The sequence below is a fragment of the Miscanthus floridulus genome, chromosome 7 (assembly GCF_019320115.1).
Source record: "Miscanthus floridulus cultivar M001 chromosome 7, ASM1932011v1, whole genome shotgun sequence".
In the NCBI taxonomy this organism is placed as follows: Eukaryota; Viridiplantae; Streptophyta; class Magnoliopsida; order Poales; family Poaceae; genus Miscanthus; species Miscanthus floridulus.
The window spans coordinates 90,091,430-90,109,147 of NC_089586.1; the positions used below are offsets into that span (position 1 = coordinate 90,091,430).

Consider the following 17,718-nt stretch of genomic DNA (forward strand, 5'->3'; position numbering starts at 1 on the left):
ATATAGGGTTAGCTAACCACTCTGGATGGGATACTTCCTTGATGAATCCGGCCACTAGAAGTTTTCGCACCTCTTCGCCGATGGTCCTATGCTTTTCCTTGTCGAATCGGCGCAGGCGCTGCTTCACCGGTCTGGAGTCGGCTCGGATGTCCAAGGCGTGCTCGGCAACCTCCCTCGGTATGCCCGGCATGTCCGAGGTACTCCACGCGAACATGTCGGCATTCGTGCGGAGAAAGTCGACGAGCACGGCTTCCTATTTGATGTCGAGAGTGGCGCTGATCCTCAGCGCCCGGTCGTCGGGGCAGGCGGGGTCGACTGGGACAAGTTTGACGGCCTCCACAAGCTCGAAAGTCCTGGTTCGACGCTTGGGCTCGGGCAGCTGACTGCTGAGTCGGTCAAGGTCGACGATGAGGGTCTCGGCCTCCGCGAGAGCCTCGGTGTACTCGATGCACTCGACGTCGCAGTCGTATGCATGCTCGTACGTGGACTCAATCGTGATGACGCCGTTGGGACCCGGCATCTTGAGCTTGAGGTAGGTGTAGTTGGGGACTGCCATGAACTTGGCGTAGCACGGCCGTCCCAGGACGGCATGGTAGGTTCCCTTGAACCCAACCACCTCGAAGGTGAGGACCTCCTTGCAGTAGTTGGAGGGGGTGCCGAAGCAAACGGGAAGGTCGATGCGCCCGAGGGGTCGCGTGCGTTTCCCCGGCACGATGCCGTGGAAAGGTGCGGTGTCACCCCGGAGCCGCGACCGGTCGATCTCCAGGAGCTCCAGGGTGTTGGCGTAGAGGATGTTGAGGCCGCTGCCTCCGTCCATCAACACCTTGGTGAGTCGGGTGTTGCCGATGATCGGGTCAACAACGAGTGGGTACTGCCCGGGATTCGGGACATGATCGGGGTGGTCATTCCGATCAAAGGTGATCGCTTCCCGAGACCAGTTGAGGTATCGGGGAGTGGCCACCTTAACCAAGAAGACCTCTCGGCGTTCCCTCTTTCGTTGGCGTGCCGAAAGGCACGTCGAGGGTCCGCCAAAGATCATGAAGGCGTTGTGCACCTCGGGGAACCCTTCGTCCTTGTCGTCGTCCCGGTCGCCGGCGTCCCTTCTCTTGGCATCGTCGTCGGGGAGCCTGAGCTTGGCGTAGTAGCGCCGGAGCATTGTACACTCTTCGAGGGCATGCTTCACTGGGCCCTGGTGGTATGGGCAGGGTTTCTTAAGCATATCGTCGAAGAGCCCAGGGCCCCTAGGGCCTCGGGGATTCTTGCGCTCTACGGCCATGACTAGGCCGGCCTCGAGGACTTCCTGTTTCCCCTGGCGACCCTTCCTTTTCTTGGGGAGGTGGGGAGACGAGGCCCCGGGGGCCTCGTCCCTCCGCTTCCCCTTGGCATCGTTGTCAGGGAAGATGGCCCCAACGGCTTCTTCACCCGAGGTGAAGTTGGTGGCGATGTCGAGGAGCATGGCCGCCGAGGTTGGCACATTCTGGCCCAACTCTCGGACCAGGTTTCGGCAGGTGGTACCAGAAAGGAAGGCTTGGACAATTTCCGAGTCGCCGACGCTTGGTAGCTCGATGCACTTTTTGGAGAAGCGTCAGATGAAGTCTCGGAGAGACTCATCCGACGCCTGGCGACAACTTTTGAGGTCCCAAGAGTTCCCAGGGCGCACATACGTGCCCTAAAATTTCCTGACGAAGACCCTGACCAAGTCACGCCAGCCGTGGATCTGCGAGGGAGGGAGGTGTTCGAGCCAGGCTCGCGCCGAGTCTGACAGGAACAACGGGAGGTTGCGGATGATGAGCAGGTCATTGTCCGCGTTGCCTAGCTGACAAGCTAGGCGGTAGTTGGCCAGCCAAAGTTCGGGATTGGTCTCACCGCTGTACTTTGTGAGGTTGGCCGATTGCCAAAACCGGGCCAGGAAATGGGCGACACGGATAGCTCTGCTAAAGACTCGAGGGCCGGGTGGCTCAGGAGAGGGACTGCGGTCCTCCTCGCTGTCATAGCGGCCACCTTAGTGCACATGGTAGCCTCAGGCGGGCCCCTCGCTGTCATGGCGCCGTCGCCTGCCGACTACCTCGTGCTCGTCCTGCACCTTGCGTCGGTTGCCGAGGCGGTCGTGAAGTAAGGGGACCCTATTGAGTGCCGGCGCCTGAGCGGGCTCGGGACGAACCGAGGCCCTCCTATCCTGCCGAGGCGGTGCCATGGGAAGTTTCGAGGCGCCACCACGCCACCGAGAGGCGGAACTTTTGGCCTGGTGCACCGCGGTGGTCTCGAGGAGATCCTAGAGCTCGCCGTGGACCCGTCGCCCCTCCGTGGTAGAGGGCTCGGGCATTGTTCGAACTAGCATCGCCGCAGCCGCGATGTTCTGGCTAGCGCGATTGAAGATTGGGGGTTGCTCCCCCCCTTTGTCGTCGTTGATGCGGTGGTGAACGTCGTGGGCCCTCTGCCGGGCTTCTCCGCCATCACCGCGACCTCGCTGCTCCTGCTCGAGAGTGTCTTGAAGCTGTTGCAGAAGGAGTCGGTCCTATTCGACCTTGGCCTAAAGCTCACGAAGTTGCTCTAGGTCCAGGCGTCGAAGTTGTCCGGGAGCCGGGTTCTCGTTCTGCGCTGCCGGCGAGACAACGCATGGAGGTGTGGCATCGCCCGCTCCCCAGCGAGGCGGGGAACGGTTGCCTGCCCCGCCGTCCTCATCGCCTATTCTCGGCATCCCGAGTCCGACGTGGAAACACTCGCGAGTGGGGTCGTAAGTGCCTTCGTCGTCAGAGTCAGAGTAGCCAAAGCAGTAGTCGCTCGCGGCCAGGAAGCGGCGCATGGCCTCATGGTCGCGAAGTCCGGAGAAGTCCGCTCTAGCCCACGCTTCGTCCTCCTCCGAGGAGTCGGCGTGGGAGTGAGTCGAAGTCGTGGTGTTGAAGTCGAGGGCGAAGCGTTGGGGGCGTCCTGAGGGCTCTGCGTGAGCAGAGGCATAGGCGGAAGCATAGGTGGCGGTGGCATTTCTCAACCCGAAGGGGTACGGGGATGGTGCCATCGCCAGGCTTTGCTCCGCCGAAGTCGATCCCTCAAGAGGCGGTAGGGCATAGCTGGGTGACGAGGCGTCGCCGCACGCCACTGGTGTTTCGCCCATATCCAGGCTCAGGCTAGTCAGGTCCCCAACCAGGGACCTTGTGCCAACAGCTGGGCATGGGATGCCGGCAGAACATGGTGCGTCACCATGAGCTCGCGTGGTGTCGGGGTGGCCTCGCTCGCTTTGTGCCTGGCGAGCGCAACGAGAGCGGCCGCCCGGGCGGCGTCTGCGCCTGGGCTGTGGGTGCGCAATGTCGACGTCGGTCGGCGGGGCTCAGGGCATGAGGAGTACCATATCGTACTCACATCCTAGAGACATGAACTCTAGGCTCCCGAACCAGATCACCGTGCCGAGACGAAGCGGTCGTACGGGGTCTACCATCTGGGACTCGTTGGGATGATGAAGCTGACACATAGAGGCCCCTACCTGGCGTGCCAACTGTTGGTGTTTCGGACCGGGGGGTCCTTAACCAACTAGTGAAAATGTACTGCGTGTCCCTAATCCCGGATGGTGATACAAAGAGACATAAGGTTTATACTGGTTCAGGCAATAGATGCCCTACATCCAGTCTGTGAGATCGATCTTGTATTCCTTGCATCAAAATGCTCGTAGTAGGGGGTTACAAGCAGGGCGAGAGAGTGAGATAGCCCCAAGTCTCTATGTGGAACGGTGTGGGTTGCTTGAGAAGCGGGTCTCAAGCGGCGGAGAAGTGTGCACGTTACCGCGTGTGTTCGTCTATCCTAGTGAACTTGTATGTGCCTGAGTGTGCGTGTGTGTGTGTGAGTTGGCCCCTAGAAACGGCCCTGGCTGCCCCCTTTTATAGCTGCAAGGAGGGAGCCAGGAATACATGAGAGAGCTACACGTGGAGCCTTAGAAGGAAGATCTAGTACTATATCCCTGTAGCAGCACAGTGTCGGAAATGGCAATTGGTACTTGATCACTGGTGCGTCACGCCGGCCATGCCCGAGGCTGTTGAAGTCGTAGGAGTCCTTGTTGACGTCTAGTCAGCATGGCCTCCACTGTAGGTGACATGCCATGCCTTGTGGATTTTTTGACTTGGTGGGGTGCCGAGGCCTGACAGGTTGTAGCTAACCATGCCGAGGCCTTGGAGGTGACCTGTGTATGAGGCGGGGGCCTCGGCGGTCAGCGTCGTACCTAGTTTAGGTGGAGAAGTGCAGGGCGTGTGTCCGCAGGGCATGGTAACCCCTGCATCGTCAGTAAGGAATGGTAAAAAGGAGATTTGACCGTTGTCCCATCGCTCCTGTTGCTGTACCCTGCCGGTCGTGGCTTACATAGCGGGTGCATCCAGGCGCATTAAATGGATGGGACAGCCTACCAGAGGGACGGTTGAGGCGGAGGCGACGAGGATGCGGGACGAGCCCGGTCTCGCGCGAATCGGAGAATCAGCCTCGGCGAGAGGGCCTCGGCGAGGCGGAGAGAGGGCCTCGGCGAGGCGGAGAGTCGGCCTTTCATCCGAGGGCTTTTGCGGTGCAGGCGTCGGGCGAACCGGAGAATCGGCCGAGACCCTGTGGTTGTCCTTTGGCTTTGATATTTGCAAGGTCTAAGCAATTTTTTTGGTTCTTGCTTAGGGTACCCCTTTTTATAGTATCCGACAAGAGATATGGTCAAACCACTACCTAATAAGTCTCCATGGGTGAAAGTGGATCCTGGAATCAAAGTGTTGCCACCTCTCAGCAAGAGAGATGTTGGGAGACAAAGGAAAAAAAGAATTCCTAGCTGCACCGAGAACAAGGGAAACAAGCCCGCCAGTGGCAAAGGCATGTGGCAGGTTAAGTGTAAAAATTGCTTGGGTCTTGGCCATAGGACGACATCTCCAAAGTGCCCTCTTAATGGAACAAAGAAGAGGTAGATGTGTATGCCTTTTTTAACTAACTCATACTTGCTTCATATTTTCAACTTATCTCAATTATACATTTACAGGAAAAGTCTAGCCAAGAAAGGGAAAGCTGATAGGCCTGCTGGTTGCACGAAAGGTGATGTAGCTCCAAGTCCATCCAAAAGGCAGAAGGTTAATGTGGAAGAAAATCTAGTGAATAATAGTCCTGGACCTGTGACATCAACCATGGCAAGTGAAATGAACACTAGCCCTGGACCTGATACAAGAAGGTGACATTCTATGAACTGATCATTTACTTGGATCTGTACAATCTCTTATTTTGGGCTAAACTTATAGTCTTATTTTTAGGCAAATGCAATTAACAATGGTGAACATGGAGGGACAAATCAGATCACTACAAGCCCAAGAGCTGTGACAAGAAGGTAAAATGATTCAATATAAGCCCAATTAAACATGTGTATACTTACCTTTGGTCATCTACTGAACCATTCCATTTTTCATGTTATTCAGTCAAACTGAAGAAGGGACAAGTAATGTTGTGAGCACTCCAAGAAAGCGCCTGGGTTTGAAGAAAAAGAACAATGCTTGAATAACCATAGAACCATGTTATGAGTCATTTGTATGGTTCTATATTCCTAGGCTGGATGGTTCTTTTGTCTATGTGAACTTATGTCTGGATGGTTATTTTGTCTGGTAAACCACTCATGTGTGGATGGTAATTTTGTCTAGACAACCTCTTATGTATGGATGGTTATTAGAGAACCTCTTATGTATGGGTGGTCATTGTCAGTGAACCTGCACTCTTAAATTATCTGGATGGCTATTTTCTCTATCCTAAAATTTGATTATAATTTGTACTTTGTTTACATTAATTTTTGATCAAATATATGTTAGATCTGTGTAGTTTGGGGAAAGAGAACGGACTTTGAGGAAGGGACCATGAGATCTAGGGAGGGGGCGCCCAGAAGGACAGTAGCGAGCGCGCCCATGGCCTGAGCGGATGTCCAGGCTCCTTTTTTTTAGAGGGAGGGGCAGAAAGGTATTTTCCTATGCCTCAAACAGTGCCCAAGATATATTAGAATTAGAAAAGGAGAGGAAAAGAGAGAAATCCCTCAGATTCAAAGAATTGGCGTGCATAGGGTTATATTTCGAAAGGCTTACGAATTGAGTGTCAAATCTAGAGGGGCGTGCGAACTGAGGGTCAAATATTGAAATTTCTCGTCGAGGCCAGGGGCAGGAGGGAGGACGAGAGAAGAAGCCGGCGGTCTTTTTTGTTTTTGAGAAGGGAGAAGCAGGAAGCTGAGTATATATTTCCTTCTCTGGATTCGAACGAGAAGTCGGAGAAGCGGAGGTAAAGCAGCGGAGAAGCTGGATAAGTGGACGAGAAGCACGAGAAGCCGATTACGGCGGAATCTGCTCCAAGCGATCTGGGCCGTTCGACGTGAGATCAGACGGATAGAAATGTTTTAGGTGAGATAGAGGGTGATTCTCTGGAGGAGCCTTACGGGTATTCTAGGGGAGAACACCTACGTTGATGGCATACGTAAGTTCGTTGTTGTCCACTATGCCACACGACCTACCAACATGCTTGACTTTGTCATCTTCGACCTTCCTCCGTTGATCAGATTTGCACCGCCAATGGCTCACCTCTAATGACCCCTCACGCGCTATTCAACCCTAGTCGGAGCTCTCCACATTGATCCTCTGCTTCTGCTTTGACAAAACGGACAAGAACGAGCCCAACATCTATGTTTACCTATGTAAGATCGTTCAAAAACTAAGAATGGACTAGAATGCAACCAATCTTGAGAATTATGTAGCGAAATTTGGTTTTTATTTTTAGTTTAATGAATCGTTCAATAGACCAAAGGACTAAACCGAGGTTTTTGGTTTGACCAAATGCATGGCATGTACCGAGGAAATTTGAGCACTAGGCATTCACGAAACACTCAAGCGCCCTAGATGAACCTTAGATTTCAGCAAAAGAATCGAGTATGCTACAGTCCATCATTGTTAACACACATTTTTATTTTAAAAACTTCAAACTTTATAACTTTCGACAAACAATTAATCGAAGTATATACTACGTACATATTTAACGTGCAAAAGTTAGATCAACAAAATGGGAGATGCTAATTTACATGTGTCTGAAAACTAGTTCTCTCTCTCAGGCGATGTTTTACAACCGTTGAAAGACCTCTGCCGTATGGGGAGTCTGATGCGCTGAGCAGCCGTGGCCAGTGCACAAGCATCCCTGAACGGACTAAATAATTCAGGCATCTGATAGTTAGGAAGCGTGCAATAAAATTTATTGGGTAACCTAAAATAGTGTTAATTTAGTAACTAATATTATAGTGCAAGAGAAACTCAGGCCGCCAAGACTTTTCGCGTTTGGATTATGCTTTTACGTTGACGAGGAAAGGTGGTACTGTTTAACCAACGCAAAAACAACAGACTTAAGAGAAATTCCTTAGAGCTTGTTCGGTTAGCATAATCCAGGCCAGGAAATATTCCGGGTCTAATTTTTTATACAAATTAAAGCTTACGATTCGGATAGATTTTTTCAAAAAAGCCATTCCATAATATCCGAACGGAGCCTTATTAGTGGGCATCTTACATTGGCATCGAGTTTGAAAGTCCTTTTCCACTGACGATTAGGACATCACCAATGGAGGCTAACACTTTTATTGGTTCCTGCTGACCCTGTAGATCGTGGAGGCAGCAGCGTCGTGCCGGGGTCCTGTTGGCCGCTGCAGCTCACGTGCTGGCGTCGTGCGTCATTCTTGTCTCCCGTCCCGTCCGAGCGGACGGAATGGTCAGATGGTCCGTTGATAGAAGCCATGCAGGGGGCTTGCGTTACAGCGCCAGTCAACTGACATCGGTTGACTGACGTTGGACGGTGGTCAAGCAGGGAGTTGGCAGCACAGTGCTGGCCTGTCCGTCACTGTGGGAGACGTGAGTTCCCCGGAATGACATGTCGTGGGGACGGGTCGTGCTGAGATATGACCGCTCCCTGCACGATGCCAGAAGTTTGACCTTGAGTGGTACTTTCTGGCCCGTAGTAGTTGGCGGCGACGTGAGCTTCTGTTAGGAACCATGTGCGAGGGATCGGACGAGGCAGAGCCGGCCCTCAGACGTCGGCCGAGGCGGAGCCAACCCTCAGGGGTCGACCGAGGCGGAGCCTATCCTCGGGAGTCAGCCGAAGCGGAGCCAGCCCTCGGACGTCGAGCGAAGCGGAGCTAGCCCTCAGACATCGGGTGAGGCGGAACCAACCTTCGGGGGTCGGACGAGACGGAATCAGCCCTCAGGAGTTAGTTGAGGTGGAGCCGACCCTAGGGGTCGGACGAGGCGGAGCCTACGGCCTTAGTGTCCACTGAGACGGAGCCAACCCTCGGGGGTCGGACGAGGCGGAGCCCCTGGCCTCGGTGGTCAGACGGGGCGAAGCCCAGCGAGAGGTGTAGCCGCGCTCTTAAATGCTCGGATGAATCATTAGTTGATGGTTATAAGCTCCTCCTCTTCGGGTACTCTAATATTGGTCCCCGACACTCTCCCTCTTTTTTTTTTAGCATAGACCAGCTTCTATTTTTTTCAAACATATATAGCTTCTGCAAACCACTTGACAAGTATAAAGCACCCACTTTTTTTATCCAATCCCACATGGCACTTGGGGGCTACAGAGAAAAGCATGGCTTTGGGGAAGCCCTTACTGTCTTTAACAACCGCGACCCAAAATACAAGACTCATTCGTTTTTTGGTAGCTCTACAGATAAATGGTTTAATATATATTTTTAGTCTTCTTCAACAATAAGACATAGAAGACAACCATTTCTGCAAATATGTCTTCAGAAAGTGGATACTTAGATTTAGGTTATGTCTCTCCTGGCATCTAAAATGGATCTTTCATATATGTATTTTATTAAAAGCTATAAGTATTATGTTAACCATTTTAGGTCTGAGTTTTGCAACAGGTCTTACGTTGGAGACAGCATTAGCAACTCTAGTTGGCATCTAGCATCGTCGGACAAGCGAAGAAAGGAGCAACCCCGAGACAGCGACGGGACGCCGGTCCACTGGCCGCCCGTCTCGTGGCCGCCGGCCCCTCCACGTGCTGGCCGACCCCTCAAATGGCCCGCTGCGGCGGGCACACACCAACAAACACCCCGAGGGCAGCCATTTCCAATGCAAATCCCCCGAGAGCCCGTCCGTGACACCAGCATCCAGCAGGCAGCAGCATCTCCCTCGTGACGCCCGGAGCAGACAGCAGAGGCATGGACACCGCGGTGGAGCTGGAGCAGAAGCCGGCAGTGGGGTACTGGAGCGTGATGGGCGCGCGCCCCTGCGACGCGTGCGCCGCGGAGCCGGCGCGGCTGCACTGCCGCGAGGACGGCGCGTTCCTGTGCCCCGGCTGCGACGCCCGGGCGCACGGCGCCGGGTCGCGCCACGCGCGCGTCTGGCTGTGCGAGGTCTGCGAGCACGCCCCCGCCGCCGTCACCTGCCGCGCCGACGCCGCCGCGCTCTGCGCCGCCTGCGACGCCGACATCCACTCGGCCAACCCGCTCGCGCGCCGCCACGAGCGCCTCCCCGTCACGCCCTTCTTCGGCGCGCTCGCCGACGCGCCGCAGCCCTTCCCGTCCCCGGCCTTCGCCGCCGCGGCCGCAGTGGGGGCCCAGGCTCAGGGGGAAGCCGCAGCGGCGGGCGACGACGACGGGAGCAACGAGGCCGAGGCGGCGTCGTGGCTGCTCGCCGAGCCCGACAACAGCCACGAGGACAGCGCCGCCACCGCCGCCGCCGACACGTTGTTCGCGGAATCGGACGCCTACCTTGGCGTCGACCTGGACTTCGCCCGGTGCATGGACGGCGTCAAGGCCATCGGCGTGCCGGTCGCGCCGCCCGAGCTGGACATGGCTTCCGGCAGCTTTTTCTACCCCGAACACTCCATGAACCACAGTGTAAGCCTGGATCCTTCACACCCATGGTTTCTTTCAGATTCCTCGAAAAAAATGCTCCCTTTTTATTTGTGTGGACGGTGGTGATAATGTAGACGCCTTTAATCCCTTGTTATTACAGTTGTCGTCCTCGGAGGTGGCGGTGGTGCCGGACGCGCAGGCGGCCGGCGTGCCGGCGATGGTGAGCAGGGGGAAGGAGCGGGAGGCGCGGCTGATGCGGTACCGTGAGAAGCGCAAGAACCGTCGGTTCGACAAGACCATCCGCTACGCGTCCCGCAAGGCGTACGCCGAGACGCGGCCGCGCATCAAGGGCCGCTTCGCCAAGCGCTGCTCCGCGGAGGCCGAGGACGACGCGCTGGAGCACGAGGAAGGGGCGTGCTTCTCGCCCGCGGGGTCGGCGCACGCGGCGTCGGACGGCGTCGTCCCGTCCTACTGTTGAGGAGAGAAGACGGCGATCCCCGGCAGACGGCCCTCCCCACCTGCCCGGCGACGGCTCGGCTCCTTAGTTTTGCCAACTCTGCCGACTCTGAACCTTTTTTTCTCCCTCTCTCTTTTGATCGAGGGGTTGCCAGCTCTGGATCTGAAATTCTGAATGCATGGGATGGGACGCGAGCTCCGTGTAGCATGAATAACTGTGTAGGTGTTCGATGGACGAATCGCGTTCGCATGGAACTCTTGTAATCCTTCTCAGTCCTCACCATCACTGTAATCCACCATTGTACATTACCATCTAGAGTTGTCCTTTTCCTTGAATACATCTGCTACCTGAAAATTTTGCTGTTCATATGCATCACTGCCATAGTGAATTTTGCTGTTCATATGCATCGCTGCCATAGTGCAGCACTCGGCTCTCAGAAAGATCAATAATCACTCAATCAGCATTCAGCTATCCAGCTCTTTTCCTGCTGCAGTGTGTTGCGAACAAGGTGGTTGGTTGGTACTTGGTAGAGCATCGATTCGAGCATCAGAGCACGTGAAAGCGAAATGAAAACTGTGAGCTGCTCCCTGTTCAGCAGTCACCGAAACGGGGCTGCAGGTAAATTTCTGATTTGAGCCATGGAATTAGCTCGAATCAATGAAGCCTTTTCAGCCGTTGGTGGCTGCAGGTGAAGTTGCAGCTAGACGCCGAACCGGGTTAGTACGTTCGTACCTCCACGTGACTCAAGTGTACCCAGCACCCCACCGTGCACGACTTTTTCCCGACAAGTGGCACGCAACGCACGACGCCGGCGCACACGAAATTCCTAAATGCGGCAAGCTTTCCTGCAAGAGGGAGGCGCCCGCTCGCTCAACAGCACGAACGATGGCGCGCGACCCGTGAACGACTATATACAGATTAACAGATAAGTAGATCACCATTCACCAATCTCCCCTCTCTATTATTTTAAAAAAAAAATAAACTACGGAGGGGAGAGCTTCCCCGCCTGGATTGCTGGATTGCCCCTCTCTATAATATATCTATAACAATTATAGGTCAATAAAATTTATTTATTTTTCTGTATTATAAGACCAAAGACCATTGGTCCCGCTTTTATAGAAAGCATTTTCAGTTTTGCTTACAAGTCCATACGTGCCCAAGGCACACCCCTCTACCAAGATAGTTCAAATAGCATAAACTTAGGCCATGTTTGCTTGAACTTATCAGCCGTACCGTTTTAGTGAAATAACAGTATTTTTCTTTGACAACAAATTAGCATCAGCATCAGTACAGCCGTTTTTTTAGCCTGCAACAGGGCCTTATATAGTTTAATCAACATTACACAGAAACAGCCTTACAAAACGACCTATAACTAGGCTCCTACATCACTAGCCTCGGGCGTTTGGCTCCAAAAGTCTTGATAATTTGTATAAAAAAATAAAAATAAAATAATTTTTTTTATTTTTCTGTATTTCCTCCCTTCTTCCGTATCTCTCGTCTCCTTGCCGCCCGGCGGAGTGTTGGGTGCTGGAATTCTTCCTCAATGGTGGCAGAGAGAAGGGCAGTGAAACTCCACCTCGATTCGGCGGGAGTTCTAGCTTGATTTGGGCACGCCAACAGGCCAACAGGTCTCGGACAAGGTAGAATCGACACCGATGGATCTTGGTGGGGTCGATTTGATACCAACAGAGCTGACGATGCACCGTCAAGCACGAGAGCGTGGGCGGGTGGGGACGTGGGGTTCGTCACAAGAAAATTTCTTGTTTGACACAAACTTTTGCTTTTCTATTTGACAACCAAGTTTAATTTTTTTTTCCTATTTAGCACCCAGATTTAAATTCTTTTCTATTTGTCACCTTTTTTTCTATCTCTCTGTGAACGGTGTTAAGTCCCAAACGAAAAGACCATTTCGCCCTTGTTGTTTTTTTTAAATCGTGACATTTCCTTTGCTCTCTATTGCTATCTTTTTTTAGCATTTTTATTTTCAACTGTTATGTTTCCCGTTTTTTGTTGCTTCTGTTACCACTGGAATTAACAGCGTTACCACTCTAAAGTAACGGTTGGAAGTGTTAAATAGAAAAGCAAACATGTTTCTAATATCAAATAGGAATTTTTCTCTCCTTTTGAAGTGCCCTGCTAGATGCGGTAGATGGTGTCAAGGCAGATGCCCAAGCAAGGGCAAGAGAGAAAAACAAGGCAGTTGATGTTGGGGCATGATGTTAGGGGAGTTGCATCTCCCACTACTATGTTTGGAACGATGAAACATTGGTGACTACCTATATATTGGCGAGTGGCGACAGTTTAATGGTAGGTGATGCTCTACTGTCAGCGGCAACCCAAACAGCAACCTCCATCCTCTCTCGCTGCTTGACATTGCTATCACGTCACACGCCCTGAATGAAATCACCGACCAAAAGCGAGTAGGAAGATGTCTCTTCGGAAACATCAACATAGCGCACGATAAACACTTTGTCCAAATTCAAATGCAAAGTAGTAATACAAATCTAACACGAACCAGGTCTTGTCTTGACAACTACAAGCGCCCAAAGTCATCCAGTCAATACTTAAAACAGAAACGTTACGCTCCTGCCTCCACAATTGTATCAGCAGCGGTGTGTCCAAGGGAAACCCAAAACACTGGAACAAAATCTCAGACTGGATCCTATAGAATTACAGTTGTGCCGACGCGGGCAAAACATGCTGGGCCCCTAGCATTTTCCAGCATCTTGGGGCAGCAAAGAATCTTAGGCGTCATTGGCATATGGGGACTCATCGCGCTGGGGCTGCTGACCTGGGGATCTGCTATAGCTTCTTCTGGCATCAGGAGGTGGTGGGGGCGACCTGCTCACGTCTCGGGCACCCGGTGGTGACCTGCTGTTATTTCTGGGAGGAGGTGGTGGTGGTGACCTGCTGATGTCTCGGGCTGCCCGTGGTGACCTGCTGTTATTTCTGGGAGGAGGCGGTGGCAGCGGCGGCGACCTGCTGAGACTCCGTGCACGAGATCCTGGTGGCGACCTGCTATAACTTCGCCTCCTAGGAGAACGATCTCGTGGGCTGTAGCTCCTAAAAAACCCAACATTTGTTTTCAGGTTTAACACAAAATAATCCATTGAAAAGGCTGCTAGCGAGGCAAGAAGACATTGATCTGTATTTTATGTAGTCTCTCAAAATGTTCCCCTCAAATATTAGGTTTGGATTCACAATGCTAACGAGGCTATAACAGGTGGGAGAGGGGGATAAGAATGCATTGGATCATATTGTACCAATGCAAGATAAAGAACTACACTCAGAAGTTAGAATGCATAGTTGAATGTTTGATTAAATACTATCCATCAAATCAGGAACACATCTAGTCATGTAGATATTAACTACAAATAACATCTCTAGGTGTAACTTCTCGTCATCATTCTTCTTTTTTCAACATGCCATCTTAATTTTTGCTGCATGTATTTATATCAGTGTAAAGGGGCTACTTTTAATCACAGAGCAAAAGTGAAAAAAGGGGAAATGTGGCAATGACTAGGCTCAAACACAAAGCTGGAGATGTCCAGAAAACCCTGTAAACAGTGCATTTGCGACCATTACTGGATACTCCCTTGGTTATAAAGAATGTGTTAATCTTCGAAATTTTGCTTCGTTCTCAGAAGTTTTAGAATTTCTAGGTGATGTTTCCCAACCCTTAATCAAAACTACTGGATGAATGCATGTGATGGATTGGTGTCATTAGCAAATTACCTTCTGCCATAGCTTGGGCTCCTTCGATATCTTGGGCTGCGGCTGCGGCTGCGACTTCGGCTATGGCTGCGATATCTAGGACTTCGGCTGCGACGCCTTCCACTACCCAGGCCTCCCGAACCAATCCGTAAGCGACATTCACGTGCAAAGTGGCCAGATTCACCACACTCATAGCACTTCATATCAGAACCGTTACGGTCTCGGCCACGGCCACCACCAGCTTTGGTTGACAGCTCAACCTTCCAACCATTCTTACCTATGAAGCACAAATCAACAAGATAACCATAAGCATAAATTCACAAATTGCTGAAATATATGTGTTCACAATAGCTAAAGGGCAAAACTTCGTTCAATTACTAGTGCAAAATACAAAAAATGGGTGAAATATTCATTATCAAGCAGGATCGTAGCATGTTAGCAGTTTGAAACAAACTCAATGGCTTTCTTGCAAAGCAAGCCTTGTATTAAAGTATTGCGGTTGTATGCAATTGCAGGACAAGGACTTGAGTACCTGCTCCATTGTCAGTAAGATATTGTTTATTAGTATACATATGCATTGACAATGTACAGTAGTGCCAAGATATCCAACATCCCAGCATTGCTATAACTATAGACATGACTTAGTATTCATATGTCAGTTGATATAATGGATACTAATTCCTATTCCTGGTAAAAGTGCAACTGCTATGTATCCAACCACAGGCACAAAAATTTCATAGTTGCCAAAGACAGCTTTTCCCCCATTTCATGAACTCAACTCACAGAACACAATAAAAGCACAGAGACATTTGATACCTTCAAGCATACTAAACTATATGGCTATTACTTTCCAGCTGTAAGACAAAGAACTCAAAACTCGCTGATGGATATAATAAAGTTTAGACAAGCAAACTTATTGGGAAGTGACCAACAATGAGAACTTAGAAATCAGGCAGCACAAATATCTTTCACATCTTGACATCACATAAGCTACCACTTCATTTGAGGCACAACTTCCTACGGCAGGGTGATAATTGCTGTGAATCAAAAGCTTTTATTCTATTATCTGAAGTTTATAAGCCTTTTCAAATCTACAAATAAGTGAGTAACTAAAAAGAAAAAAAAAGATAGTTTTTTACATATAGTAATTAAATAGGGCCACATCTACATTCTTTACAAAGGAACAACCTACTATCAGAAAACTGCATAAATTACTTGTACAAAGTCTTACAGGAAAAGGCAAGCTCTCTACACTACAAAGTAATAAATAGGCATCCATAGTTATTAAGTACCATCCAATTCACGAATGGCATCTTGTGCATCCCTGCGGTCATCAAAGTCAATGAAGGCAAACCCTGGTGGTTTCCTAGCAACCCATACACTGCATGGAAAGAACAAATCAGTCCAAGTGAATGCATATAAACTATAATAATCTATTGTACAGAAAAAAAAACATTTTAAAACGGTATGGAGCACAATTTTATTATGAACACGTTTAACTTAGTATCATCTTAATCAACAGCAAACAGGGGATAAACAACACCTCAGCATGCAAATGCAGAAACAAATTCAACCAAACCTACATAGACGGATGGCTAGGAGCCTAGGATACTTTTTCGAGAAACCAAAGTAAAAAAGATGGCACTTTTGTATAGGGTAACAGCTAAACCTGTCAAAATTCAACTACAAACAGAAGTAAATATATTGGCATCAACCAACTAAAGAAAAAGGTTGAAGTATTTCATCCAGTCTTAAGATATCCATAGTATTGAGGAAATATGATTCCGAGTTAATTTTGTCAATTCTGACATCATAGACATAAAAATTCCAGGTCAGAAGGTAGCATTGTTATGTTGGATGCACTTCATAATCACTGGCATGATTCCATCTTTCCATCTATCATAGTAAATTCAACTTCAATCTACTCTACATATCTCACTGGTTGTTTCTTACTCGTCATCATGTTCACCCAGTATTTTTACTGTGTTATCTTCAATCCATCATCAACATGAAGCATAAAAATAATTTGCACAATTGCAAGCGTACTAGATGTCTGGATTAAATCACAAGTGTTCAGAAAGATACCCTCTAATCTTTAGAAAGATGTCCTACCTTTCTTCTAAAAAAACGAAGGATAATAACAACTCACAAGCCTTTAAAACAAAGAAGCTCAAATTAGTCTGCAAGAAACTAAGGAAGCAGCCAACACATAAAGTGGAAATTTTAAAGCTAGACATGTTAGTTGTCTTGAGCTTGATACTACGAACAAGATGTGGTTGTCTATTAGTGAGGCTAACTAGATAAGATTGAGCACCATATGTACTGGTAAGTTGAAACTGCACTTGCCAACTTATCATGCAGAAGCCCAAGCCCTACCAAACTAGGCCTCATGTACTTGTAGTTTAACGTGAGCATAGTACTGCTGCTTTTCCCTTCTATTTCTCAAACAGCATATGCATCACTAAAAAACTCCGAGATTGTCAAGAAACAGACACAACTCTACTAAAACTTGCTCTACTCAACAAACAAACAAAGCATACACAAATGCATCGGCGTTGAGTCACTGCACCACAGTTTCCTTATTGATTTCTATCATATCATATCACATGACCACTGAGTGGAGCACAGGCTTCTGTATTGCTGTTTTACCATTGGTACGCACTATGCTAAATACGAAACTATCATACTCAAAACATAAATTGTTTAGCATGCATGTATATGAACTAGCAAGCAACGGCGTAAAGTCGTATCTGCTATAAACAGTACCACGGAGGCAAGTCGGGGGACATCATAACAGTAAAAAGGTCAATAAAGAAAAAAACGAAGCTTAGCACTTTCGAGCAAAGGCACCGCATCTCACCTCCTCAGAACCCCAAACGTGCGGAACTTGTCCTCGATCTCCCGCGCCGTGACACGCGGATCCAGGTTCCCAACGTAGACGCGAGCCATGAGCTCAGCCTGCAAGAGCGAAACAATCTGAACAAAAAAGTCACTGAAATCCACTCCAAGGCGAGTGGAACCAAGCACCACCGAGGAAACCCAAATTCCTCACGAATTAGACCAAAACGGAGAAGAAAATCGAGGCGCGCTGGCCTAGGAACCAGAAGCAATGAGGGATCTAAAGCGTACTTGCCTTCGCGAGCGAGATCCCTCCGGGTGATTTGAGATTTGGGGTCGCTGGAGCGACCGGGGCTGCGGCTCTAGGGTTTAAGTTCGAGCCGCGGCCAGAGTAGAAGAGGGAGGGAGCGGGTGGAGGCAGGGAAGTGTTTTGGGCGGAAAAGGAGTTGACGACTCAGGCCCGGACTGTCAGGGGTATTTTTGGAATTCCAAGTTAGGTGGGACAGGCCTATCTTCTACACTTTTAAAACAATAATAATATTAATATTTATTATGTATAATTAGTACCATGAGATAAATCGCTGAATATATCTTTATAACAAATTTATTTAGTGATACAAATGTTGTTAATATTTTATATAAGCGTGCATCTCATAATGTTGTTCTTTTTTTTTTGATGAAGTGAGTAAGCAAAAGTTAGTCCGCAAAAGTCAGACTAGTTTCGGGTCTAAATTTTAAATCTAGGGACCTACCTAGAGGGCAGGTTCGGGTTTCATGTCTTGGCTCCGGCCTAGGCAAGTTTTTAATATAAAATAGATAAATTTAGGGCCCGTTTGGCACGGCTTTGACTTGTGAAAAAACAGCTCTGGCTCTGGCTCATATGGAAAAGTAG

The 17,718-nt window shown here is 49.8% G+C and overlaps 2 protein-coding genes across 3 annotated transcripts; one reads left to right on the forward strand and one right to left on the reverse strand.

Moving 5' to 3' along the window:
- Nucleotides 1-9,054: 9,054 nt before the first annotated feature.
- On the forward strand, nt 9,055-10,444 carry LOC136463774 (zinc finger protein CONSTANS-LIKE 3-like). Its single transcript, XM_066462754.1, has 2 exons — nt 9,055-9,859; nt 9,978-10,444. The coding sequence occupies exons 1-2, from the start codon at nt 9,179-9,181 to the stop codon at nt 10,293-10,295; spliced, it is 999 nt and encodes a 332-aa protein (XP_066318851.1). The 5' UTR covers nt 9,055-9,178; the 3' UTR covers nt 10,296-10,444.
- A 2,267-nt stretch (nt 10,445-12,711) lies between these two features.
- LOC136467276 (serine/arginine-rich splicing factor RSZ23-like) lies at nt 12,712-17,277 on the reverse strand. Of its 2 annotated transcripts, none has more exons than XM_066465913.1 (5): nt 17,122-17,277; nt 16,849-16,946; nt 15,281-15,369; nt 14,010-14,265; nt 12,712-13,337 (listed from the first exon to the last, which is right to left on the reverse strand). In XM_066465913.1, exons 2-5 carry the CDS (start codon nt 16,935-16,937, stop codon nt 13,019-13,021), a joined length of 753 nt encoding a protein of 250 aa, XP_066322010.1. In that variant the 5' UTR covers nt 16,938-16,946; nt 17,122-17,277; the 3' UTR covers nt 12,712-13,018. The 2 variants fall into 2 exon arrangements, with proteins under 2 accessions (XP_066322010.1, XP_066322011.1); XM_066465914.1 differs by having other exon boundaries at nt 17,118-17,253.
- Between the last annotated feature and the right edge of the window lie 441 nt (nt 17,278-17,718).